This window comes from Salvia hispanica, chromosome 6, assembly GCF_023119035.1.
Source record: "Salvia hispanica cultivar TCC Black 2014 chromosome 6, UniMelb_Shisp_WGS_1.0, whole genome shotgun sequence".
Classification (NCBI taxonomy): domain Eukaryota; kingdom Viridiplantae; phylum Streptophyta; class Magnoliopsida; order Lamiales; family Lamiaceae; genus Salvia; species Salvia hispanica.
This window is the reverse complement of record NC_062970.1, coordinates 36,018,701-36,044,573: the sequence shown is the minus strand read 5'-3', so window position 1 is coordinate 36,044,573 and position 25,873 is coordinate 36,018,701. Positions and strand designations below refer to the sequence as shown.

At 35.4% G+C, this 25,873-nt stretch overlaps 5 protein-coding genes and 1 non-coding gene across 6 annotated transcripts; 2 read left to right on the top strand and 4 right to left on the bottom strand.

Annotated features, from left to right (window-relative positions):
* Window positions 1-1,196: 1,196 nt before the first annotated feature.
* On the top strand, window positions 1,197-4,716 carry LOC125191851 (urease accessory protein G). The gene is made up of 7 exons (XM_048089278.1): window positions 1,197-1,367; window positions 1,460-1,636; window positions 1,806-1,866; window positions 2,894-3,095; window positions 3,736-3,857; window positions 3,927-4,031; window positions 4,433-4,716. Exons 1-7 carry the CDS (start codon window positions 1,282-1,284, stop codon window positions 4,514-4,516), a joined length of 837 nt encoding a protein of 278 aa, XP_047945235.1. The 5' UTR covers window positions 1,197-1,281; the 3' UTR covers window positions 4,517-4,716.
* A 488-nt stretch (window positions 4,717-5,204) lies between these two features.
* Window positions 5,205-5,333, bottom strand: LOC125197636. The gene has a single exon (XR_007172169.1). It is a non-coding gene; the product is annotated as a U6atac minor spliceosomal RNA (small nuclear RNA).
* A 215-nt stretch (window positions 5,334-5,548) lies between these two features.
* LOC125192047 (DNA replication licensing factor MCM3 homolog 2-like) lies at window positions 5,549-10,187 on the bottom strand. Its single transcript, XM_048089499.1, has 16 exons — window positions 10,012-10,187; window positions 9,784-9,902; window positions 9,487-9,695; window positions 8,861-8,991; window positions 8,542-8,780; window positions 8,213-8,449; window positions 7,941-8,095; window positions 7,658-7,866; window positions 7,410-7,575; window positions 7,128-7,327; window positions 6,942-7,001; window positions 6,761-6,850; window positions 6,391-6,599; window positions 6,194-6,259; window positions 5,895-6,036; window positions 5,549-5,806 (listed from the first exon to the last, which is right to left on the bottom strand). Exons 1-16 carry the CDS (start codon window positions 10,075-10,077, stop codon window positions 5,744-5,746), a joined length of 2,361 nt encoding a protein of 786 aa, XP_047945456.1. The 5' UTR covers window positions 10,078-10,187; the 3' UTR covers window positions 5,549-5,743.
* A 1,070-nt stretch (window positions 10,188-11,257) lies between these two features.
* On the bottom strand, window positions 11,258-15,227 carry LOC125191920 (3-oxoacyl-[acyl-carrier-protein] synthase I, chloroplastic-like). Its single transcript, XM_048089354.1, has 7 exons — window positions 14,708-15,227; window positions 12,786-13,217; window positions 12,521-12,694; window positions 12,092-12,205; window positions 11,896-11,997; window positions 11,723-11,789; window positions 11,258-11,612 (listed from the first exon to the last, which is right to left on the bottom strand). The coding sequence occupies exons 1-7, from the start codon at window positions 15,134-15,136 to the stop codon at window positions 11,545-11,547; spliced, it is 1,386 nt and encodes a 461-aa protein (XP_047945311.1). The 5' UTR covers window positions 15,137-15,227; the 3' UTR covers window positions 11,258-11,544.
* A 1,115-nt stretch (window positions 15,228-16,342) lies between these two features.
* Window positions 16,343-17,527, top strand: LOC125191653 (8-hydroxyquercetin 8-O-methyltransferase-like). Its single transcript, XM_048089048.1, has 2 exons — window positions 16,343-17,104; window positions 17,186-17,527. Exons 1-2 carry the CDS (start codon window positions 16,343-16,345, stop codon window positions 17,477-17,479), a joined length of 1,056 nt encoding a protein of 351 aa, XP_047945005.1. The 3' UTR covers window positions 17,480-17,527.
* Window positions 17,528-22,595: 5,068 nt separating this feature from the next.
* LOC125197088 lies at window positions 22,596-23,161 on the bottom strand. The gene has a single exon (XM_048095790.1). It carries the CDS (start codon window positions 23,112-23,114, stop codon window positions 22,818-22,820), a length of 297 nt encoding a protein of 98 aa, XP_047951747.1. The 5' UTR covers window positions 23,115-23,161; the 3' UTR covers window positions 22,596-22,817.
* Window positions 23,162-25,873: the final 2,712 nt, after the last annotated feature.

Here is a 25,873-nt window from a genome sequence, read left to right as displayed (position 1 = left end):
TTTCTCTCTTTCCCCCACCTTCTTTCTTTTTCCTTTATCTATAATAAAATTAGAACTAAAATTATGGATTTTTAAATCTTATTTCCTTGTGTTCTGTTAATTTTTTTGAGAAATTTAATCATATCATTATAAAGTTTACATTTTCACGTCATTTTCCTTCATCACACTAGAGTATTTGTGATTATGCTTCAAATATGGAGTATTATAATTAATGATCCCGTAAATAAAAGATTAAAAATTTGAATGATGAATTTCAACAAGTGAATATCTGAATCTAATCGATCATTCGTAAAGTGAGGAATAATAAGCGATAAATGGAATGGATGAAATTATGGTACTTTTGGTCGTGTATTTAGCAAGTGGGCGGCGCCCGCGACTTATATGGGTTCTCACATCAGAAATTTCTCTTCGTAATTCTAACAAAATAATATAAAAATAAACTTCTTAGCTGAACATTTGATTTGTCTTATTTCCTTCTTCAAATATGTGTCATCTCAATTTTTCTTGTAATTATACAAGTCATTTACATAAAGAAGAAAGAGAAAAAAATAAAGAAGAAAGAAAAAGGAGAGAAAATAGTACTCCCTCCGTCCCATAAAAGTTGAGACAAAACTTTTGGACACGGAGATTAAGAATTTATATTAAATAAATAGGAGAGATGAAAAAAGTAGGAAAAATAAGAGAGAGTAAAGTAAATGATGGAATAAAATAAGGGTGATTAGATGTTTTGTCTTTAGTTAAAAAAGGAAATGACTCAACTTTATTGGGACGGACGAAAAAGGAATACGACTCAACTTTTATGGGACGGATAAACTTGCCCTTCCTTTATTTGGGGTATTTTTATCCTAAAAATGTCAAAAAAAGAAAAGAACCTTAAAACATGCATAAATACAAGTATATGGACCGCAAATGTGCGTCGTGATAAGTATATGTACTAAATATGTAATTCACTCTTTTTAAAAATAGCAACTATTTACATTTGGAACAGTTCCTTAAAAATAGAAACATTAAAATCTTTTTATTTTAAAATTCTTTTTCTCTCACTTACTTTCCAATTATTTTTACTAACTTTATTAATTTTGTATTAAAATTTGTATCGCTTCAAAATGTTTGTATTTGTTGAAAGAAAAATGAAACAAAATATTTGATGACACTTATTTCAAGAAAGTAAAGTAGTAGTACTGTAATTCACATCTCCATTTGTTCTTTGCTAATAATTATCACCTCAAGTAACCGACTGCGCTCGCACACTCACACCAACACCCACACCCACACATCTCAATGGCGTCTACCGATCATCACATGCACGGAGAGGACGACCACGACCACCACCACCATCACCACCACCACCACCACGACCACAAGGAGTAATGCGCCTCTACTTCAATTTTTCACCTAATTCATCAATTTCCCCCAATTTGAAGCTATGAATTTATTTATGTTGCCGCAATTTCAACAGAGAATCGTGGATTGGTCCGGATGGGAAGGTGTACCACAGCCACGATGGACTGGCGCCGCACTCGCACGACCCAATCGAATCCCCTGGCTACTTCACTAGACGAGCACCGCCGCTCCTTAATCGCGATTTCAACGAGAGAGCCTTCACCGTCGGAATTGGCGGCCCCGTGGGCACTGGGTCTCTCTCTTTTCTTTCTCTTCTTCTTTTTATTTATATTTTTTATGTCATTTTCTTTTAGATAAAAAATTGCCTTTTTAAAGAAAATAAAGAGAGATAGGAGTATTTTCCAAAATATATACTAGTACTAATAGATTATTTTTTGTTTTAATTTTTTTTATTAATGCAGGAAGACGGCGTTGATGTTAGCTTTGTGTGAATTTCTGAGGGAAAAATACAGTCTTGCAGCTGTAAGTATAATTTTTGGGGGTTTTTTTTTCTGCATATTTTTCCGAATAATTGGTGAGTTTTTGTAATGGGAAAGATATTTTTGCCACCAAAAGTTATTGTACGATGCAGGATAAGTTGAATTATTTTGAGGGAATTATTTGATGAAATTTGTTTTGTTGTTTAGAGAATTAAGGCCTCCCAAAAACAAACAAAGTAAATAAATAATGAAGGTGTTGTGTCAATGTTATCAATGTGTCAATGCCTTCAATACAGCACTGAAAGGGCTGTAATGGAATCGAGTCGAAACTAGTCCGGATAGTGCCAACCTTGATCTCGAAACAAAGCCATCTCAGCTCGAATGAACTACTTGTACCTCTTAATATTGAACTAATCTAAACTTCAATACCTATTTTCAGTCAGTTAAACAGGATATTGTCCGAATCCGAAGAAAATTAATAAGTACTCTCTATCTACCAACATCCACCAAGAGTAGTAGTCACAATTGTTCACACTCTTGGTGGATGGAGGGAGTAATAAAATTTGAACTTTTTGCACTTACGAAAAAGGCCAATATCTGGATCACATATAAATTTAAAATTTGAATTATTAATACATTGAAGCTCGATAAAGCTTGTGAACCTGCTAATGGTGAGTTTGAGATCAATCTGGAGACTGAGATTATTTTTGGGCCGGCTTGACTCACTTGTATTGCAGCCTTAGGCTTGAACGGTAATAATTGAACTTTATTTTTTAATATGGATATAAAAACTCAATCATGTACTAGTACTATTATTCATGAAAAGTGAAAATATAAAAAGATTATTCTTCGTTGTTCCACCTAGTTTCCGCCAAAGGTCCAATTTGTAAGATGTGTGTTTGTTTGATATAACTAAGAACAAATGTTGTTAGTGTGTGAAATGATTCAAATGTGCATAAAAAATGTTGAGATCAGCATTACCCTTGGCTGACTCCTGCGATTTTATGTTTGTCGTTGCCGTTGCTGTTCTTCATGGAAGTCTTTATAGGAAGTGATGTGAATCCTTGCAGGTAACCAACGATATATTCACAAAAGAGGACGGCGAGTTCTTGATAAAGCATGGAGCTCTTCCCGAGGAAAGGATCCGTGCTGTAGAAACAGGCGGGTGCCCCCATGCAGCTATAAGAGAAGACATCAGCATAAATTTGGGGCCTCTTGAGGAGCTCTCCAATTTGTACAAAGCAGATATACTCCTTTGTGAATCTGGTGGAGGTAATTCTCGACTCAATATCATCACATTGTTTGCTGAATTTTTCCCATAGTAGGGTCAATTGTCTCAAAACACACGAACTTTGGACTGTTTTTGGTTTAGCACAGAATTTAGGAACATTATTTGTTACAAAATACATTGGCCATAAACTCCACTTTTTATTTTTATTTTTATTTTTTTTCCTAACTAACTCCGAATCCAAACAACAATCTTGGTTTCGGCTGTCATGTAAGTTTCGATTTGGGATATAATTGGTGAGAAATACATTAAAAAGTGAAGTTCATGTATTTCGGGACAAGTTAAAAAATTTACGTGCCAAACCAGAAATAATCCAAAGGTCATGTATTTGAGGCAATTACTCCTTCAATAGTAACAAAGTTATAGTTCTTTGTTCCTTTTTGGTCCGTCCCAAAATTATAATCCACCTTCTTGATCAAATGAGCACTATTTTTTCTCTTGATCTTCTGGTGAATAAATGAGGGCATGGTAGTAAAAATTGTGTCGAGACTCCATTTTACATGTCCAAATCCATTAAATACCCCTCTCTTAATCTATTACTAGAACATAAGTGGTTTCTACTTGATATCAACTGTTGAGAAATGCTTTTGATTTTTTTTTTGCCTTCCTTTGTTTTGGTTTCAGATAATCTGGCTGCCAATTTCAGCCGAGAACTGGCTGATTACATAATCTACATAATAGATGTATCTGCTGGTGATAAAATTCCAAGAAAAGGAGGGCCGGGCATCACTCAAGCCGACCTCCTAGTAGGTTTCTCCCTCCTTCTAGCTTCTCTTGTCTGACTATATTATGGTTGATTTACTGTTTTGTTGCAGGTGATCAACAAAACTGACATTGCAGCTGCAGTGGGAGCTGATTTATCAGTCATGGAACGTGATTCACTCCGAATGAGGGATGGTGGTCCATTTGTTTTTGCTCAGGTTTTCTTCATATCCCGTCTCCCATAGCCGTTCTTGTTGTAGACGAGCTTTATTACTCATATCTTCATCGTTTGGTTGTCTCTTTTACCCATTACAAATGCTTGATCATTAGCATCGAGAGAAAAATGAGGATTTATTAGCTTTTGGCAATATTTTGAATTGCGTTATTAAGTGAGCGAAGGAGACAAACATACTAAGCATATTAGTAATATTTGTAAGCGTGAGTAAAATGTCATCATAAGGTCAAAGTTTGGACTATAATTTAAGAATAACACTGTAATTATGATTTAATCCATCCAAGTTATCACCTATAGTAACACACAACCTTATAATTTGAGTTGGGACTTGGATATGCATATTTTGGTTGTATTTATAATGATGAAAAATTTGTGTATAAGCAGGTGAAACATGGTGTTGGAGTGAAGGAAATTGTGGAACATGTTTTAGGTGCTTGGGAAACAGCAACGAGCAAGAAACGTCTTTAGTTTCATCGTCTTTTGTCGTGTGATTTCTGCTTCTGTATCATTTCATGCTAGGTTTGGAAACATTGAGACGTTGATGTGGACTGAAAACTATGTAGCGTGTAATGAATCTCTGTTTCTCCTCCTGTTTTGAACTCCGGTTGGAATAAAAGATGGGAAACCATTTTGGAAATTGGAATAGAAAAGGAGATGGTTTCATTGGATATGATTTCTCATTTCAGGAACATAAGATGAGTTAATTATATACCCCATCAAAGTAGCTGTATTCATGTTATAAAGATAAAAATAGCCACAGAGATGAAATCACTCTTTTGCTATAGCCTGTAAGTACTGTTTAGGCTTCTTTGCCTGAATAGATGAAACTAATTTCAAAAATGTTTGTGATTGTGAATCAAGGTTATTTTTAGCACAGTTTAGAACATTATAAGTTTTTAACATTGATTCGGCTTCTTCAATTTCAAAACTCGAATCATCTTTGTTCTTCTGTGCGTAAAAAGAAAATCCAAAATTTGGTGGAATATTATCGATTTTTGTCTTATTTTCTTCAAAATACAATTACTTCTATTTCAATTTGTCGCTATATATTTATTACTAATTGATAGTTATTATATCTAATTAAAGTAATGATTATATAGAGGCACGAGAATACGAGATGTTGAAAAGGAATTTGGTAGTTTGTAAATTAAATAAAAAAAAAATTGGGTTATAAGATCCACCGAAGTGGTAAGCCTTAACCGGATGTGTGGTAACAGGTAAAGCCCGAAGGCTGTTCCCGTCCCTGTCTGGGGAGATGCCAACCATCTCTCCTTTCTACGAACACATCAGCATCACATGCTTCTTCTCCTTTTATACCCATTTATTCTTATTCAAGTTTCGATGTGGGACAAAGCTACATTTTCTGAATACACCTTGTATCTATAATAATATTCTTAAATAATTAGAATTCGGCCGTACTCGAATTTCCAGAGTGATAGTTACGCATTATAGTGCAACAGTAAAGTTTTGAACTGGAAATATAACATAAGAATTCAACTATGAATGCAAGTGAAAAGTGATGGATTACGCATTCTAGTACACCAATACAAGTTTTGAAATGAAATATAACATTAGAAGTTTTGAATTAATGTCAGTGATATCTCAGGTAAGCCACGACTAATACAACATCATCGTCCCTGGACAGCGATATTTGGAGCTGAGCTGGTGGATGGGGGCGTTGGGAGATGATATGTTTCACATGAAGTAAACAACGTTCGTGTCCCGGACGATCATCAAGCTGCCCTTGTCGTGCATTATCTGCAGAAGGGATTGAATTTTTGCTGTTATATCACTCAAAGTCGAAATGACAAATCGAAGTTTATTGTACTGAATGTGAAAATGTTACCTCCAAAAGAGCCATGACCTCTGCTACAGAGTAAGGGGCGCCTGCACCAGTGTTTACTACGCCCTCAATATCAGCAATCGACATTTGTTCCACGTGTTGGGCGTGTCTATACCGCCCCAATGCAGCGCTAAATGCATCCAATCTGCTTGCAGGGAGAATATTCGGGGTGAGTGAGTCAGTCTAGCGAGTGTTAGAAGTGTTAGAAGTACATACGCAGATATGCTAGGAAATGAAACATTAGTTAAAATCATTTTTGGATCTATGAATGAATATATTGATCAGAATCATCAGATAAAGACCTCTCTGATGATAAGTTGACTTCATTTGTTGGAGGTTGATGATCTACATCCATTGCTTCCGTATCACTTCAAGAAAATAGAAAGAAGTTTAATTAATGAAATTATAATATATGGAAAATTAATTAGAGAAAAAAAAATTAAAGCACAAGACAACAAACTAAACTCCACATTACTAGGGAGTTAAATTTTTCACATACTCTGTTGTGGCAGTAGAGCCAGCATTGTTGCTCTTTTTCCTTCCAGTCCTACGAGCTCCATCGTTATCAACAGCCTCAGTGTCCATGGTGCTGTCTCTTTCCATTTCTCTCAGCCTTTCATTCTCCCGCGCCTCCATGTCACTCAACTCTTGATGATAAATGGCAAAATTTAGAACCTGAAGAGCAGCTTCAGCATCTGACTTCAGCACCTGTTTCAAGATCAAACATTATAGCAATTCTAAAGTGAAGAAACGCAAAAAATCATCAAAAGGTTTTTCTAATTTGCCGATAATTATGTACAGAAATGTCTAATCACATCTAACTAGTATCGAGATAATGAATGAACTGAAACAGCATTCTACTGTAGTACCTGTCTTCGCAGCTTCAGTTTAGCATGGGCAGTTGATAGACGAATTATTGTTTCCAAGGTTCTTGCAGTGATTGGAAGTGTCCCTCCCGTCTAGAGAATATATCACATATTTCATTTAGACGACTGCAGGCACATCTTAAATTCCTAAAGTTAAATCAGATAAGTGTAATAATTTACCAACCTTTGTATTTGAACTTGCATTTCTGAGCTCCGCATAGGTAGTTGCTATGTGTTCAGATGCCTGGAGGAAAGAATCATTTGTTGATTGAAAACTCAGAACGCCACGGGAATTGAGTATCGAGGTTTGATAAATTTCATGATGTCATAGAATCAATTATCAAATATCTATATGTTCAAGAAAGCTCACCTCATCAGTAAGCTCAGGCTGAATCCTGTTTTTGGCATAATGAATATACTTCTTGAGAAAATTGATGGTGAGTGTATCACGTTTTCGACTCCTGTCAGATTTTCTCCCATGTAACATTCTGTTGTATTTGACAAAAACAGTAGAACCAGCCTCAGGATCATCCTCCACCTCATTTCTTGAGCTCTCATCTAGTCTTGTACCTGGTTGTTTACATAGTTATACATCTACATTTCATTTGAGCATTAGGCCTCTGTATTTAATTGAAAAGTGGACTTCACAGACCTCCATCAGCTACTGATCGGTAACGATGCATTCTTAGCACGTGTTCTGAAATCTGGCGATCAATCCCAGGATCCATTTGATCCAAAACAATGAACAGCAGATCAAAACGAGAAAGCAGAGAATCCGGAAGTCCAATATTCTTTGTTGGAGTTAGCGAACGATCATACTGTGCATATAGTCAATATGTCATTAATAACGTAACATAAAAGGGATTAGCGGACCTTGAACTATCAAAATCTTTGACTTACAGTTCCGTATATTGGATTGGCAGCTGCCACAACACTACACCTAGCATTTAAAGATGCATGAATACCAGCTTTTGCAATTGTTACTGTCTGCTGCTCCATCACTTCATGTATAGCTACACGATCTTGGTCATTCATCTTGTCAAATTCATCAATACAAACAACTCCTCTATCAGCAAGAACCATGGCACCAGCTTCTAGTCTTCGCTCCCCTGAATTTACGGAATGATCAAATGAGTAAAATCATAAATCTAATACCTAAACCTCAACCAAGACCATAATTTACCAGTTTCTTGATCAGAAGTAACCGCAGCTGTCAATCCAACCCCAGAAGAACCTCGACCGGTGGTAGATATGGCTAGAGGAGCAATATTCATGATGGCTCTCAACAACTGAGACTTAGCAACAGAAGGGTCTCCAACCATCATCATATTTATATCACTAGATATAAGAAAACAGCATATAAGTTCGAAAGAATCTAGAGCAAGTAACAAGAACAAGAAGCCATGTTCAAAGAATCGAGCATAAAAAAACAGGAAAAGCTAATAGCATCCTTACCCTCTCAAGTGAGTTCCATTTTTCAAGTTTTTCTCACTTCCTCCAAGCATCAACAGAATGACAGCTTTCTTTATCCATGAATGCCCATATATTGAAGGTGCTAGAGAATTAGCAAGTAGATCAAACGTGTCATTTCTTTCAGAAATCTTTCTAATATTTTTCATATCATCACTTGAATACTGCAAATTCTGCGACATTTTGTTAAGAAGAGACACATTGTTGGCTATAAGGACAGTCCTGCATTATCAATAACAAACATTGTAAATAACAAATTGATTACAAAGATGAAACAGATTATTAGAAACTGTTTGCTGCAGACATAAAATAACCTGAATACTCCATTCACACTGCCTTTGCTTTTCCCAGGAAGAGCCTTGTAAATCCCAACAATTGCCACTCGATCCCCAGGCTTACAAGAATCCACCAAATCGTCTTCTACAATGATATCAACTGTTCGAGGAAGTTGGCCAGGAGCTGAGTTTTCTGGGACCTCTTGCATAGATAGTGTCTGGTGGTCCTTATAGGTGCACAAACCAAACTCAGTCACCAACAAGTTGCCACTGTCATCCTGCAACAAGTTGGAACTTATCAGAATTACCTCAACATAATATGATTAGAAGATAGAGAAGGAAACAAGAGAAATTATACACGTGTTGGATACACTGATCCAGTGGGCAAGCCAATATTTGATGTAATGTCCCTGTATTCCCGAACTGTGAATTTATCAGTAGCAGGGCAAAAGTGGACACTCTTTACAACCTTTGGCCTAACAAGAGAACCTAAACATAAAACAAGAAATTCCAATTATTAGATTCTCTATTACAGATATGAACTAGGAGAAATAACACTGCAGCTACTACATAGTAAAAACACATTTCACTATCAGTTGCGGACCCAATAGGAGCTAAGGGGGGCTTAAGCCCACACCAAACAAACTACTAGTACTATTTCTTTTGTCGTTCTTTCAAACTCACCAAATTAGCAGTATTTTGCATGAATCACTGTGCAATACCAGAAAATAGTCTTCTTTAAAACCTCAAACTCAATTTAGAAAATGTAGCCCCCAATAGAGATTTTCTCTGACTATAGTTCTATATCAGTTCAGTCATATACAACAGTCGATGCTATAAAAAGAACTAGCAAGAGCTAATTCCCCTTAACAATAAACCAACCCTAACTTCTGAAAGTCTAAACCCTTGCAACTTTAAGAAGATACGAATTCATATAATGCCACTTCATACAATCATAATTATGAAACAAATTTAACCACTTACATTTAGTAATAATGCCTTCAACACAAACCATCGAGCCAATAAAGCCAGACAAGAGATCTCTAGGCGTCACCCTTCTCGAAACAAAAGGACCCTCCAGACCAACCAAAACCTGCTCTCCTTCCTTGAGATACTTGGCATTCATGCTCCTGGTCATATCCGTCACCGCATCACAGAGCGGCTGTATGTACTCACTCGGAGTTTGCAAAAGCCTGAAATATTTACAAAAATCACTTAGGATTCAACAAATTCATCCAAAATTCCAAACAACAAAGTAAATCAGCAGAGAAGGCTGTGAACCTGCGCGCCAGATCGGTGCCTTCTCTGTTGTGGTAGAAATGGGCGAGATTAATCACGCAACGGCGGCCGTTTTGGTTGAACATCGAGTCGAGAGATTTCTTCAGCTCAATGTTGTAATCCTGCGAAGCGAGCATTTCAGGAGATGTTTAATTCAGCAATACAAATCACCAAAACAAGAAAATGAGTAAAAATCGAGTAAATTGAACCACGCTTTCCTTCGAAACTCACAGTTTGCTCGAAAAATTTGAGGAATGTGCGCTTGTGCGCCATCCTGATATCGTCGCTGAGATCCATCGCGAATCTTCTTCAGCTCCTTGGTCGGTCGAAAAATGCCCTCAATTTGATCAGGCGATGATTTACAGAGTGAGATAGAGAAGAGTTGAGAAATTTTCAATAGAAATATTGCTGCTAACTTCCGTTTTGGGGGGAGGGATTTGGCGGGAAAGAGGTAAGCATTTTGGCGGGTAGATAGAAAGGGGTGTATTAATAGGGTTGGGCTTGGGCCCACTAATTGCTGGCTCAGATTGAATATTTCTTCATCCTCTCTTGGGCCGGAATTTGATCCGATATTTAGCTTTTTATTATGGTTGTTTCTTCGAAATAATAGTAGTAACTAGAGAGAGGGGAGAGGCTTAAACTAAACCCCCTTCATTTTTTTTATTAGTATCAATTTGTCAAAAATGTGCCAAAATATCTTTAATTTTTACTAATCTAGACGAAGACTAGATCGTCGGTAGTTCGAGGATTAGAAATTGTTGAAATTTAAAGAATAAAAAAAAGGAAAAATGTTATCATAGATGGGGTTCAAGAGAGGAAGAATGAAGATAAGTAGTAGAAAGTAAACGATTATGTAAAAGTTGTCCTACATGAACATGGTCTTTAGGAAAATGTGTTGTAATGGTTTTAAAATACGTTTAATAAAGTCACTATTAATATGTTGTTCGATTGCATGATTTGATTTTGTATTTGTTTAGGGCAACACCTCATAAACGAATTTGGATAATCTCTTCCTATTACGATAATTAATTTCAAATAATTGTGAATAAATAATCTTGAATAATTGAAGATTAAGTTAGTCTCAGAGAATTATAAGTTTTACACTTTTAGGTACAAATAAATTCTTTCAAAAGAGTTCCTTCGGAAAAAGGTTGCACGAATCTGTGTTGTAAAGTATACACTAAGCTTATTTGGAAATCTTATTCCAAGCTTTTTGATTTTTTTTTTACGTTATTATTTTAGAATTCCAGTAGTTTTTTTTTCCCGAGTTGGACGATGAGAACATTAAATTTTGTGACCTGAATTTTACGAGTTAATGCATTATTCATTATTCAAGAATTGCATAATACTCTCTATTTTTTTATGTGCACATCTGGAGGTCATAGATTGATGGTATATGTGTACAAAATATAGAGAGTTTGAGATGCACAATCATTTTGGAAAAGGAAAGAAAACTGCATTTTAATGGAAACAAGGGTGAAAATGGTCTCGGAAACATGAGAAAGTTTGAATAGTTGTTGAAGAAGAAAGGTACATACAATTACAAAAGAGAGCTGTTGCTACAAGATTGAAGCAAAAATTATGTATTCAAGAAGAGGTTAAACTAAACGCACTTTGGAATACTAATTCTCGAAAACTCAGAGCTTACTGCCCATTTAGGCTAGTATAAGCCCGGCCCGAAATACCGTAGGAGAGAGACTAGTACAGTGAGACGAGGAAGCCACTGACGGACTGCAAGCAACTCGGTTGGAGGCTCGATCCAGATCATGGTTTGAATGCAGAAAACGCGACAACAGAGTTGTGACCTCCAAATCCAAAGGAATTCGAGATTGCTGCAAAGAATGCAAGTGAGAAACCAGATCTTAAACACTAAACCATAGACCATCAAGTGTAAAATCTCGTTCAATGATGAATTAGATGATACTAGTATACAAGATCTTACCAACATTGATGTCATGCTGCTGTTTTTCATTTGCAACAGTGTCAAAATCTACAGAGGGCTCTTTGTTCTGCAGAAGAAAGCAATTTGAAAGAGAGAAATGTTAGCTGAGAGAGACCTTTCTTTCGAGCACAGACTGCATTTCAAGTATTCGTTTACGTGTTGTTGCAACTTACAAATTGGTTTATGGTCGGATGAAGCCACCCCGTTGTAATTGCTTTTACAGTTGCAATAGCTTCCAAACCACCAGCAGCACCAAGACAGTGCCCTATCATCGACTGTAAGAAGATAAATACGCAGAAATCAGTATAAGAGAGCATTTGTGCATATGTGTGTGTGTGTGTGAGAGAGAGAGAGAGAGAGAGTATTAACCTTAGTTGCATTGATTTTGATCCCAGAAGTGTTCTTGAACACCTTCTTAATTGCATTTAGTTCGGCAAGATCACCCACGATCGTGGAAGTGGCATGTGCATTTATGTAGTTAACCTGCAAAGGCTCATGTTAGACCGGTTACAGCAACCTTAGCACCCTCGAAGTTGAATTTAATAAAAAGAAATGGTCCCTAAATGATATTTTAATATCGAGTTTGAATTTAGTATGTGCAATAGCAGAGGCAAGAAATGGGTTTCCTGTCTCAAAAATTACTACTCCATTAACTAGGAAACAGATGGTCACGAATCTATGAACACACTCTACAGTTCTAGAGAATCCAATTACATTAAGGTAAATGGTTTTACTCCTTCCTACGTGCAGGTGTGGCAGCTCGGAGCATCATACGGAGATATAACAATCTAAAAGTACCTCTTCGGGTGAAACGCCCGAGTCTTCAAGTGCCTTGTGAATACACGACGAGACTCCAAGTCCATCAGCTCTAGGATCTGTCATATGATACGCATCACAATTCACTGCACCACCCAAATATTCAGCAATGATTGGTGCCCCTCGTTTCATCGCGTGATCCAAACTTTCCATCACCTGTTTAAAAAGATCGAAGAAAACACTAATTTAAGGTTATCTTATCTAATCATGTTTGTAGAGACGAGAAACAAAGAAATCGGATCCATACCAAAACTCCAGCGCCTTCACCCATAACAAAACCATCTCGCTCTTGGTCCCAGGGCCTCGAAGCAGTTTGTGGGTCGTCGTTTCTCTGCGACAATGCTCTGCAAGCAACAAAACCACCTAATCCGATAGGAATAATTGCAGCTTCAGTTCCACCAGCAATCATCAAATCAGCTTCCCCCCGACGGATATGGTTGGCTGCCGCATAGAAACAATAATTCGAGGTGGCACAAGCAGTGGAAATCGAATAGTTGGGTCCCATCAAGCCAAGATCAATAGCAAGCAAAGCAGAGGCCATGTTTGTTATAGCATAAGGTATGAAAAACGGAGTTATTTTCCTGTGGCCTTTCTCTATTAGAGCCTGAACACCATCAGAGAATACTTGAAGACCACCCATTCCCGTCCCGACCAGAACACCAGCTCGGATCTTATCAATCTGCAATGACAACATGCACAATCAGCTTCGAGGAAAGTCCCCACAGATCCAAAAGATATTCACAAAAACAATGACGACTCAAACAATAATACAAATGAAGCATATGCCACTAATCCCAAGAATTAAGATCAATTTGAAGGTAAAATGAATTATGAAAAAATCATTTTGGGAAGATTTGCATGCTGCATCAGAGCATAATGAACTAGGCGAAAATCATAAGTACAAAGTTACAAACCGATTCAAAAAGGGGGGAAACATTATACAAAAAAAAGTTGTTTCTTAAGAACCCATTCAACACCAATCCACGTCCAATACAAGGCCCAGAGAATCCACACAGATTAAAATTTGGAAATCTCAAAGAGGCCAACAATGTATTCCAAAATCTACCGGCTCTCAGCCACAGCAATATGAAAGGACATTCACACACAGTGTTGGGGCAAATGAGAAGTTTCTCAATCCCAATAATTTTGAGATCGGTATAAAAGGTTAGAATGAATTTTAAAATCCCTCATTCTTGGAGATATTTGCACACTGAAAACTGAAGTGAAGTAATTAGACACCTAAAATTTTCATAGAAATTAAACAATTAGTTGCTTCTAAACAACATGAACCAAGGCTCAATGCAAACAGCCGATGAACCTACAAGCATAAAATCGGAAACTCCAAAAACTCGGCATCATAACCCCGTACTAAACCAACACCATCATCATCACATTATCAAACCAAATTCAGAAAAGAACAAACATCATAAACAAAGTTATTAAAATCAATATAAATGAAAAAAAAAAAAAGAATTATGAAACCTGATTTTTAAGTTAAACACACCTATTAACCAATTTTGTTTTAATAAAAAAAATAATTAGTTGCTTATTAACAAAGCTATTCAACGCTCAAATGCAAATAGCCAATGAATCCACACACCTGAACATCGTGAATTCTGAAACACTCAGCATTACTTCTCAGTAATAAAAACATCATCATCGTCGCATTATCAAACCAAGTCCAATTAAAAACATATTGATTTATGGAAATCTTAGAACCTCAAAAATCAGCAAGAAAGCAAGCTAAAAAAAGGCACAATTTTAAATTATAAACAATTAGTTGCTTCTTGAGTCTTGACAACACGAATCAAAGCTCAAATTCAAATACAGATAATTCGACACACACACTAAACATCGGACACCCTGAAACACTCAGCATTACTCATCACTACTAAAAACATTATCATTATCACATTATATAAAACCAAATTCAAAGTTAAAGCATACTACTACAAATTAAATAATGAGTTGCTTCTGAACAACACGAAACAAAGCTCAAATGCAAATAGCCAATGGATCCACACACGAAACACTCAGCATTACTACTCACCAATAAAAACAACGACAGCTTAACATTAACCAAACCAAATTCAACAGAAACACATCGATTTTACCGAAATCCTAAAACCTAGAAATCAGCTCAGGAAAAGAATAAAAGCACAAATATACCTTATTGATCTTCTCCCCGCCAAGATCTGCGCCATCGAGCGCCTTCTTACCGGCGACAATGCAATACCTCAAGCAGTCATCCAATCTCCGGTCATTCTTCCCGTCAATGTAGCCCTCCGAATTGAAGCCCCGAATCTGACCGCCGAAGCGCGTGGGGAACTTAGACGCATCGAATCTGTCAATCAGCGAAATTCCGCTGTCGCCGCTGAGCAGCTTCTCGTAGTAGGCGTCAACCTCGTTCCCGAACACCGAAACCAGCCCCATTCCCGTGATCACAACACGCTTCTTCGGGTCCGTCTCCCGCTTCGGCGCCGCGGAGGCGGAAACTTTGAATTGGAGCTTCTTTTTGGCGGGGAGCCTGGCACCTCCGGTGTAGCGGAGAGGCTCGAGAGGGGAGGGGCGGAGCGCGGTGTAGTTGAGGGATTGCATGGCGGCAGCAACGGCGGAAATTTTCGATTCGATTCGATGCGAACGATGTGAGTGAAGTGAGGTGAGGTGTGAAAATGAATAAGGATTTAAGGGGTTAAGGTTGGTTTGCGTTTTTGGGGGGTTTATTGTCTCACTTTTTTGTTGCTTTTTCTATTACTCCTATTCTACTTTTACTTCCTTTTTTAAAACAATATTCAACTAATTACATTTTTTCGAATTATTCAATTCCGATGGTTTGGCATTTCAAAAATCAAATAAAATTGGAACAGAGTTGTGTTTATAGCATTTGCTTTTATTTAAATAGTTTAATTCACTTTAGGGAAAGAGTGAACTACATTTATAATAGTCAAAGCACTTTTAGACCTTTTTGTAGTACTATCAAAATGTCATTCAACGCTATTTTTAGAATATAATCAAATCTTAAATTCGATTCACTACTAAATGAGTCAAGATTAATCTAGCACTAATAAGTTCCCATCTACACTTAGGGCAGGTTAGTTGTCCTACCATTAAGGCAATTGGAAATTCTGATGGATCCTTTGCAAACATACAATAAAACTCTAGGAGAAATATATAAGTTATTCTCATTTTTTTGTTTTTCCATTCATGTACAAACTAGAGTTAATACCACCAAGATACGACAGTAGTATAATTTTATTTTGTTAGAAAATTAGTAACTTTAAGGGCTCTTCTTTGGTAAAATTATTTCAGAAGACTTTTTTTGGAGAGGAAGCTCTTTTCCCTTTGAAAGCAACTCACTTTTGAAAGGTGTTCATGATTGATTAAAGTTTAGCAAATTTAATCTCAATTTATGAAAGGTTAACAAATTTAATTTTATATTTCAAAAAATTTTCATTTACAATGGAACGGATAGAGTAATTGATACGTTGCTAATAGAGAATGAGATTTGGCGGAGAAAAAAAGCTTCACTAGTGAAGCGTAAGAAGCAGCGACTTGGCGGTAGCAAGGCGCAGGACGGCAGATTTCAAATTCTTTTCCATTTTTTATACTATGTCTCTTTCAATTTTGGTCACCACTATTTATACAGATCCGTTATTAATTAGGTGATCTAGCTTCTTTGACTAGTTCAAATTCTTATTTTAAAATATCTAAGAGGGAGGACGCCGCCTGCAAATTTTAGGCAGTTATTGCTATAAATGGACACCAATTACATGTAACTATTGTCTATTGCACATCCAAAAAAAAATGGTGGTTCCCAATGCTTCCAGGCAAGAGCTTCTTGATGCTCAATCCCATGTTTGGAATCTCATATACAACTACATAAGCTCAATGTCCCTTAAATCCGCTATTCAATTAGGCATACCCGATGCCATCCACAAACACAACAAGCCTATCACACTTTGTGAATTGGCCAACGCCCTCTCCATCAACAAAGCCAAATCCCACGCCCTCTTTCGCCTGATGCGAATTCTAGTCCATTTCAACATCTTCGACAAGGTTAAGATCGAGGAAGAGGAAGAGGCCTACTCGCTCACAAGGGCTTCGCGTCTCTTGCTGAGAGACGAGCCCTTGAGCTTCGCCCCTCTCGCACTCCTCGGGATTGATGCGATCACGGTGGATCCATTCCATCATATGGCCGAATGGTTTAGCGACGAATGCCCAACTCCATTCTTCACTAGAAACGGTGTAAATCAATGGGAGTTTGGAGGGAGAGACGAGGGTTGGAATAAAGTGTTCAATGAGGGAATGGCTAGTGATTCGCGGTTTGTGAGCAGCATACTTGTGAAAGAATGCAAGCATGTATTTGAGGGTTTGGAGAGTGTGGTGGATGTTGGTGGGGGCACTGGGGTGGTGGCGAAGGTGGTGGCTGGCGCGTTTCCGGGCTTGAAATGCGTTGTGCTCGACCTTCCACAAGTGGTTCATGGGCTTGAGGGATCTGAGAATATGACGTTTGTGGGTGGCGATATGTTTGAGTTCATTCCTCCTGGTGATGCTGTTATACTCAAGGTAGGTACTATGAAAATTGGTACTGTTGATTTTATTCATTTATTTTATGTGAAATTTTAAGTGGTTTAATCATTTTTGCAGTCGATACTACATAACTGGGGCGAAGAAGATTGTGTTAGAATATTGAAAAAATGCAAAGAAGCAATAGGGAATGGTGGGAAGGTGATAATTGTGGATATGGTTGTGGATTGTGAGAAGCAAGAGCATAATACCTTTCAAACTCAGTTGTTTTTTGATGTGCTGATGATGACTGTGCTGACCGGAAAAGAGAGAACTGAGAAAGAGTGGGCTCACCTCTTTTCTTCAGCTGGCTTCCAAAATTATAAAATCACTCCTGTCTTAGGATTGAGGTCTGTAATCCAAGTATTTCCATGATAATTTTATCAAATAATGTAGGTGTATGCTATTATATAATCTCAGTACTATTGAGTGTTTAATCTTGATGTTATATGTTAGATGGGGTATTAGTCAATTACTTTTTATTTGTTCCCAAATAATTATTCACTTTGATTTCGGCACGAGTTTTAAAAAATATAAAAGAAGAGAAGATTGAATTAGGAAGTGGAATATGTTAGGAAAATTCAAAATACTAAACAGAACGGATAATCTGAAAGTCGTGATGAAATCACTTTCAGATCAAATCAATTTCGGTGGTTCTACCAAAATATTTGATCGGATACAATTCAGAGAAAATCAGAACTTTCTTATGTTGATCTCTGAGAAAAAAAATCTTCGAACCAAACAAGAATTAATCAGTTTTTAACAATATGAACCAGCGCATCTGTTAATTTCATAACCGAAATTAACTGTTTTTCAAAGGTTTCCAAAATTGCAAACTAGTCCTTTGACTTTCAGAAATTACATTTAGCTCGACCCCAGCCAGGGGCTCTGCCCCTTGGACCCCGCTACCCGGGGATGCTGCCCCCGGACCCCCATCCATTTGTTAAGGGGCTTCGTCCCTAACATTATAATGAATTCAAATGCGTGCACTCCGCACCTCCAGACTTACATGATGTCTCATTATGATAATACTGATCAATCAAGTTAATCCAATTACACTAAAATATCCAACAGAATATGAGTCTCAGTTTTATAAATTAGTTTATGATAAAATGTGAGCGAAATGAATTAGTGGAATGTGAGAGTCTACTTACCATTTATTGTAAAAAATGAAATGGAAAACTAATGAGCGACGGACGAAAATGACAAAAGTGAATAATTGATGAAGGACGGAGGAAGTATATATAATGTATAAGTGAAACCCCAAAATCAATTATAAATTTATAATAACACATACAAATGAAATTTTATTAAACTCAACAAGAGTGTATGAAACACCAAATGCACAAAAGAATGGTGTACACAATATCAACATAACACTACAATTCTTGGAGGACACACCTCATGATGTGAATCCGGATATTCACAATCATAGGATGCAACGACATCGAGGGCCATGGGTTGATTGGGGTCGAAAAGAAGGTGGAGATATGGCAAGGAGCCAAGCCGGATGCGGAGGTCTGACTCAAATCAGAATTTGCCTATTAAGATGGTGTCCAAATTCGCTTCTAAGACCACCATTGTCTTCATCGTCAAAATAGCTTCGCGTGAGTACCTTACACGCCTCAATCGGAGCCCGGACGAGGAAGTTATGGTCGTTTTACAAAAGCCGCGCAGTCCAACAAGCAAAACGCCCGACCACAGAGAATTTGCCCGGCCTGGAGAAGAAAAACGCCCGACCCGGGCGTTTTGTGCGATTTTCGAATTTTGCTCATTTTTCCTCTTTTGTTTTGCACTTTTAACCTCTAGTATAAATACCCATGTCTAGGGTTTTTGTCATCAGCTTTTGAATATTTGTAAGAGACAATTTCTCCATATTTGAGAGCTCACCTTCTTCATCTTTTGAAGACTTATCAAATTTCTTCGGGTTGCATTCGATCTTTTGCCGGGCTAAGGTTGATTGTAAAGGTATGCTTGCTAGTTCTTGTGTTGCTAGTTTGTGGAGCCATTAGGTGTTTGTATGTGAAAGTGCCTTTGGGATTTCTTTCTTTTTCTTCACCTAAATCATAACACTAATCCATCCTCTATTCTTTTATCCATTTTCCTTGTTCCATTTCTTGGTTTATCTAGTTTATTTGTTGGGTTTATTTACAAGAATAAGTCCGGGGCAAATTCATGAGTCTTCAATCTATAAGATTCACATTACCTCACCTCAAAAGACACCGAGGAAGTATATTATAGTACCTAAAAACAAACTCTATTTGTATTGATTTATATTAATAATAATTCTAATACTAATAGATTTTATTTCATTCGTCCCATTCTAAGTGACATATTTTTCTTTTTCGTATGTCCCACTCTTGACATACTTTTTAAATGGAAAACATTTTTATCTATAATTAATTCACAAAATAAAACTGTATAAAATCTCATGCGAAAATGAAATGTTCAACTTAGGGCTGGACTAAGGGAGCACTGTTTGAAAATGTGAATTGGTTGATACAATATTTGTGTTAATTATAGAAAATAATTTTTTGTTTTTTGTTTTTAGATTATTGTGCAATTTCGGATTTCCAAAACTTCTTGACATATTTATGCAATTTTAGTTTTTTTTTTTTTTTTTTTTTTTTTGGGTTGATTTTTTTAAGTTCAGATTTTGGTTTTCTGGATAATATGATTTAATTCAGTTTTCATTTTCACAAAATTTCACTTTTTCGGTTTGGTTCAGTTTGACCAAAAAATTGAACCGATAACCGAACATTCATCCCTATGCCCCGGTAGTGCTCTCAGATTTGGCGTGTTGTCTTCAAATATGAAACAGCTTACTCTCTGGTTTAGCAGCACCACTAACAATAAAGCTTCGGCGAACTGGATTATGGCAAAGGCAAAGTTTAAATAGAAGAACAATGTAGAGAGAGCTCTTGTATGACTATGAGGTAGAGAGTATGTTGGTGTCAGGAATGCATGGAGTGACAATCCTATTTATTGGCGTCCAATGTATTAGAGGCTGTTGGAGTCAAAGCAAACATTAAGTGTCATCATTAAACATTAAGTGTCATCATTACTGGGGTGTAACATCCACGTGGCAGGCCATTTTGTTGTTGGCCATGTGGCCATTGGCATACTTGAGCTGTTTAATTTGTCCTATTTTATCAATCCACAAAATTAAGTCGTTATATGACAAAGCCAAGTCCCAAGTCCTACGATCATTCAAAGACCAATTATTAGGTCAAAGGCCATGTCTCGTGGCCGCAGCTGCAGCTTCAGTGAGACGTGCGGCGCGCGCATGTGGGTTTTATAACTCATTTTTTTTCACATTAATTGTTAAGGCGTGTTCACTTTCTCATATTTCATTTCTACCAATTTGGGCCCGTCAAGATTTGAGCCATAGTTGGCCACATATCTTATATGTTCCCTCTTGTTTAGTATACTAGAATTGGCCTAAGAATTGATCCAAATATTATACTCCATAAAATAAAGACTTTGACTTAATAGAATTGTAGATTGACAAATTTATCCCTCCAAGTGGAAATGTGAAAAAGTGAAAAGGTGGGACAAATGTGTAAAACCAAGTCCATTTCTTGGTACACTTTTCAATGTACACTCAGATCTTACCTATTTTGCAAGATTCAATTATTCCTCAATTGGCATGAATAGTGTAGGCCCCACCTTAATTATAAGGCCCCAATAATTAATTAATAGAAAGTGAATGCAAGAATTGGTCAAATTCTTCCAAGAATGGGACAATTCTTTCAAAATGAACACACTTAAATTTAGAAAATTTGTCTTTTAAATACAAGTATAATGAAGGCTCTATATTAATTTGAAATTAATTAAACACATGTTACGTCATTGTTGTGACCAACTTTAATTACAGTATTTTTCGCTTCAATAAAGCTATGCAACCAAATTTTGTACAACCAAAAATTAGTTTATTTAAGAAAAAATATAATTTATTTATGCATTTAATTAAAAAAGTATAGACATACATATAGTATGGGGAACGTTCATAATATTATGGTATTTGTGTATAATTTTTAAAAAAAATTTTAATCATAAAATATAATTAATGCATATTTTAATTCAAATTTGAAAAATAATAGAGAAATAATTCAAATATAAAAATAAAAAATTGAAAATGAGGCCAAAAACTAATAAAGTGTTTTTAATTTGTTAACCAACTATATTTAATATTTTAATATTTAATTAACACATCAAAATTACTAATATGATCTTGTTTTGGTTGTTTATCGTTACTCTTTTCACTTATCGAGAATCACTTTAGAAAAAATGATTATAAGTAGAATATAGATCGATTCGGCTTAGATTCCCACCTATAGTTGTCACTACTTTTATAGGTTCGTGGGTTGTTTCTTGGAAATTCCTATGATATTCTAGATTGCAGTCATTCCACTAACTTTCAATGGGATGTGGAAATTGAGTAGACATTTTCCATTATGGCTGCGTCACAATTTGATACCCACGCTTCAAGTATTATTCAAATTTTCTTCGAAATTTCATATTTTTCTAAGTCAATTTGAGCAACACTTATTTTGACGTGGACTTTCGGGCTACTTTGAATATTTATTGAGAAAACGACTTTATCTAGTTTTATTTACTCTATGTTTAAGTAAAGTATGGGAAAAGAACAACTAATCCTTATAAATTAAAAAATGTGATCGATCAATTATTTCAAGCAATTAAGTTGGAGCATTGGATTATCCTTACCCAAACTATTTGCAACATTTTATGATCTGTTGGATGCTGAAAATTGTGTTTTCCAATTGTAACTTTTTTTAAAAAAAGTTTAGATTCTTCTATCATATTTTAACATAAAGTCTAATTAACCATATTTTCATTAAAAAAAGTGCTCAACATCGATCATATCATACTCCTACTATTTCACTATTTGTACTCTACTTGTGCAAAATGACGTGTCATATAGTTCATACTCCCTCATTTCCTAAAAATTTATCATATATTTGCATTTTCGTCCATCTTAAAAACTTGTCACATTTCACTTTTTACTATTTTTAATACTGCACCTCATATTCCACTAACTCATTCTCACTCATATTATATTACAAAATTAATATTTAAAAATAGGATACACATTCTACTAACTTTTTTCAACCCAATTTGCATTATATTTCTTAAAATTCATGTCTAATTAAAATGTTATAAAATCTAAGGGCCAGAGGGAGCACTAACTTTGTTTAAAGTACAACAGAATGTTTCATGACAGATACTTTTAATTACGAGTCGTTTGTATTCTAATTTCATTATATCAGCATCATAGACATACAAACACAGTGAAAGTATAAATATGATCGTATTAATACACAGTGATTATTTATATAATGCGTATTATAAATTAGACGTTTTAAAGTTTGTAAACATGACCATATGTTAATTTTATTTCATCGTATCTGTATCATATAGAAAAATATTTTGTGTTAGTGTTGGTACAATTGAGAATCAAATCAATATCTTGTGCAAACCAATCTAAATAGTTAATAGTGGAGTAATATTAACAATTCAAATTAAAAGAAATATTTCATTCATAAAAAAAAAGCAATTTTTTTCCAGCGCCAAATCAGCCTTGCCATGGCCATGGGAATAATCCAGAACTCAATTTCATAGACCGAATCCAAAATTTCCCCCAAAATCCGTCTTCGAATCACTCTTCACCAATCAATCGGATTCACAATAATCAGAAGTGGCAGCCGCAGCAGAGGTAGAAGAAACAGAGCTTTGTGACGAGCACCGCGGCTTCGAAAATCGATACGATTTTGAAGAGAACATTGTCCACGAACCAAACGCGCAAATTGAAATTGAATTTCCTCTTCCAACGGAATCCGGTGGAGCTCTTCGACTTCCGGCGCCACGAGCGGGCGCCGCCGTTGCTGTCCTTCGATTTCAGCCTCTTGAAGAATAGTGACGAAAAAGCGGACGGCGACTTCTTCTTCTCCGTGGCGAACTTTTCTTCTCTTTCTCTCATTGCAAACATCGTGATTCGTGTTGGTTTGACTTGGAATTTTGTGTTTGTTGTATTTGCTGTTGAGTGATGGGTTTTATGGTGTTTGGGTTTCAAACTTTGAATTTCTGGACAGGGGTAGTTTGGGAAGATTTGCGCGCAGGCTACCGCGTTTTTCTTAGTCAATTGACTATTCATAAGTTAGCTTAATTTGATCTTTTTATATTACTTGAGATTTGCAGAATATATCGAAATTGGTGGATATTAGATGACGTGGAACTTGAAGATTTTAGTTTATTTATCATTGTTAGATATTATAATGAGTCAGTAAAACTAAAGAACGAATATAAATTTGGACCTTTATATAATTATCATTTTCTTATATTATATAGTGAGCTGTTCAAATAAGTTCAGATATGTTTAATTTACAGCATATCGATACGGAAAGATTTATGATAAATGTAGCTAAATAAATTGTTGATCCAAAGCTTGTATAGCATGGATATGGAAAGATTACATTTTATTAAATGCATTATTTTTCACAGCAAATTCATAACTATATAGTAGTTAATTTATATGGTATCATCCAAACATATTTTATACGTAATTAAATTTAATTTTTAGAATACCTCAACATACATACTCGGAGGGTCATGTTTAAATGCATAAGTATCCAATCTACAATTAAGACTAATATCCTACACCATTAGATCCTAAAATGAGTGGAAGAGAATTAAACTTACGTATTTCAATAAATATTAGTAGATAAAATATCAACAAAAGAGTAAAAAGATAATAATTTTCACCATTTTTTTATATCAACATGATAACATGACATGAGAATCTCAACACAAGTACCAGAAAATATAATTATATTGAGATTGTTTGATTCATTTATTGACATAAAATCTGTTTATCAACATATACGAAAATTGAAATAAAAATTATAAAATTTTATCATCCAATCATCGGCAGAACATATGCAATTGAGATCTCATTAGAATTCTTATGAAATTACCTTTAATTTTAAATTATAGGAGATGAAAATATAATTATATTGAGATAGTTACGTTAATTTAAAATTTTAAGATGATTTTGAGGAGAGAAATATGGTTAATTTTAACACAACATTAATACTCTTTAAATTTATTTAATAGCTTCAATTTTTTTCCTGAATTAAAAAAGATAAATCCGCCAAACACCCTAGAATTAGAATTAGAATTAAACAAAGACGCTAGAATTATAATTGAATTAGAATTAAACAAGAAATGCCAGCAAGGGATTCGAACACACAATTAGCTGATGGCAATGGCATGACTGAATATCCAGCCAACTGAACTAACTAATTACATAATAAATTATGTCTAATTTTACATAATATAGTCAATAGCAAAATGTGCATGGGGTTCCAAAAAAAAACCCCATACCCCACGTAGGTCCACCTACGCATATAACTAAGAAAAGTTATGCAATTATATAATTAAAATTGAATATAAATATCAATCTAAAAATAATTTATCAGAAATTAGTGAGATAAATAATACTCCCTATGTCCCCCATTAGGAGTCACACTTCCGTTTCTGCCCTCGTTTTATAAAAATAATAATAAATAGTTAAAGTGGAAAAAATGGTAAAGTAAGAGAGAGAATAATGTAAGTATAGTTAGTGAATCGGTAGAATTGTAGACAAATTTTTAGACAGGACGGAGGTCATTCTTAGCCTATTAAATAGATCATGATAGTAGGCATGACCTAAACTAATCTAAAATGACATCCATATTTATAAAATCTGAATTTTATAAAATGACCTAAGACAAACAAAAATGACCTAAAACAAACAAATAATATTTTACAATAACCTAAAACAAACTAACAATGACGAGTTCGACAGTTCGATACTAGAAATTAGTTCGACATATATTATATATAATCTAGCAGGTACATAAATATGAAGTCACTGTATAAAATTCTAAGATATGTAAATTATATTATTCATTATGTATTTAGTTTGAGGGCTGAGTGATAAAACACAATAGTAAATTCATAATCAATTTTATTATTATTTCATAAATGGGTTACAGTGTCAGTGAGTAAAATGAGAGAGATAGAACTGCACATTCCATTACTTTTTTCTTTTTTTTTATGACCCCCTACCCTACACATTCCATTACTCTAAGTACCGCCATAGGATAATGCTTCATCCACCTTATGATAATTGGCCAAATTATATTTGTATAAAACCATGCACCAAACAAGCGACCTAAACAATAACAAGCTATGAGCTGCCCCCTCCCTTTATTGTGATTCCCATATATTTCGTCTTCACGATTCCTCTTGTACCCATCTTATGTTCAAAATCTAAAATCAAACGAATTTATTGATTTTTAGTTGATTTTTGCAGCTTTAGCAATAAATACCTTTATGTGGGATTGGTAACTTTTGTAATACAATACTACAATTTTGTATACTTGCATAAATAGTAGTTCTAGAAATTTATTAACTTGCTTTTATGAATTTTATTTACACATTAAAAATATAAATAATATATTTAGAAAACTTAAACAATGTTAATATATGTTCCATTTCATTTTGACTCGAACTTGAAGCGGTAGAGTTGAAAATATATAGCCCACAAAATTTGGTATCTGAATAGTCCGTTGATATGATTGATAGCCCTAGATCTCATGTCACAATTTTTACTCCTATCCCAATAAGTTGTGTCGTACTCTCTCTGTTCACCATTTAAAGAACCATTTTGCCATTTTAAGTTGTTCATGATTAGAACTATTTACT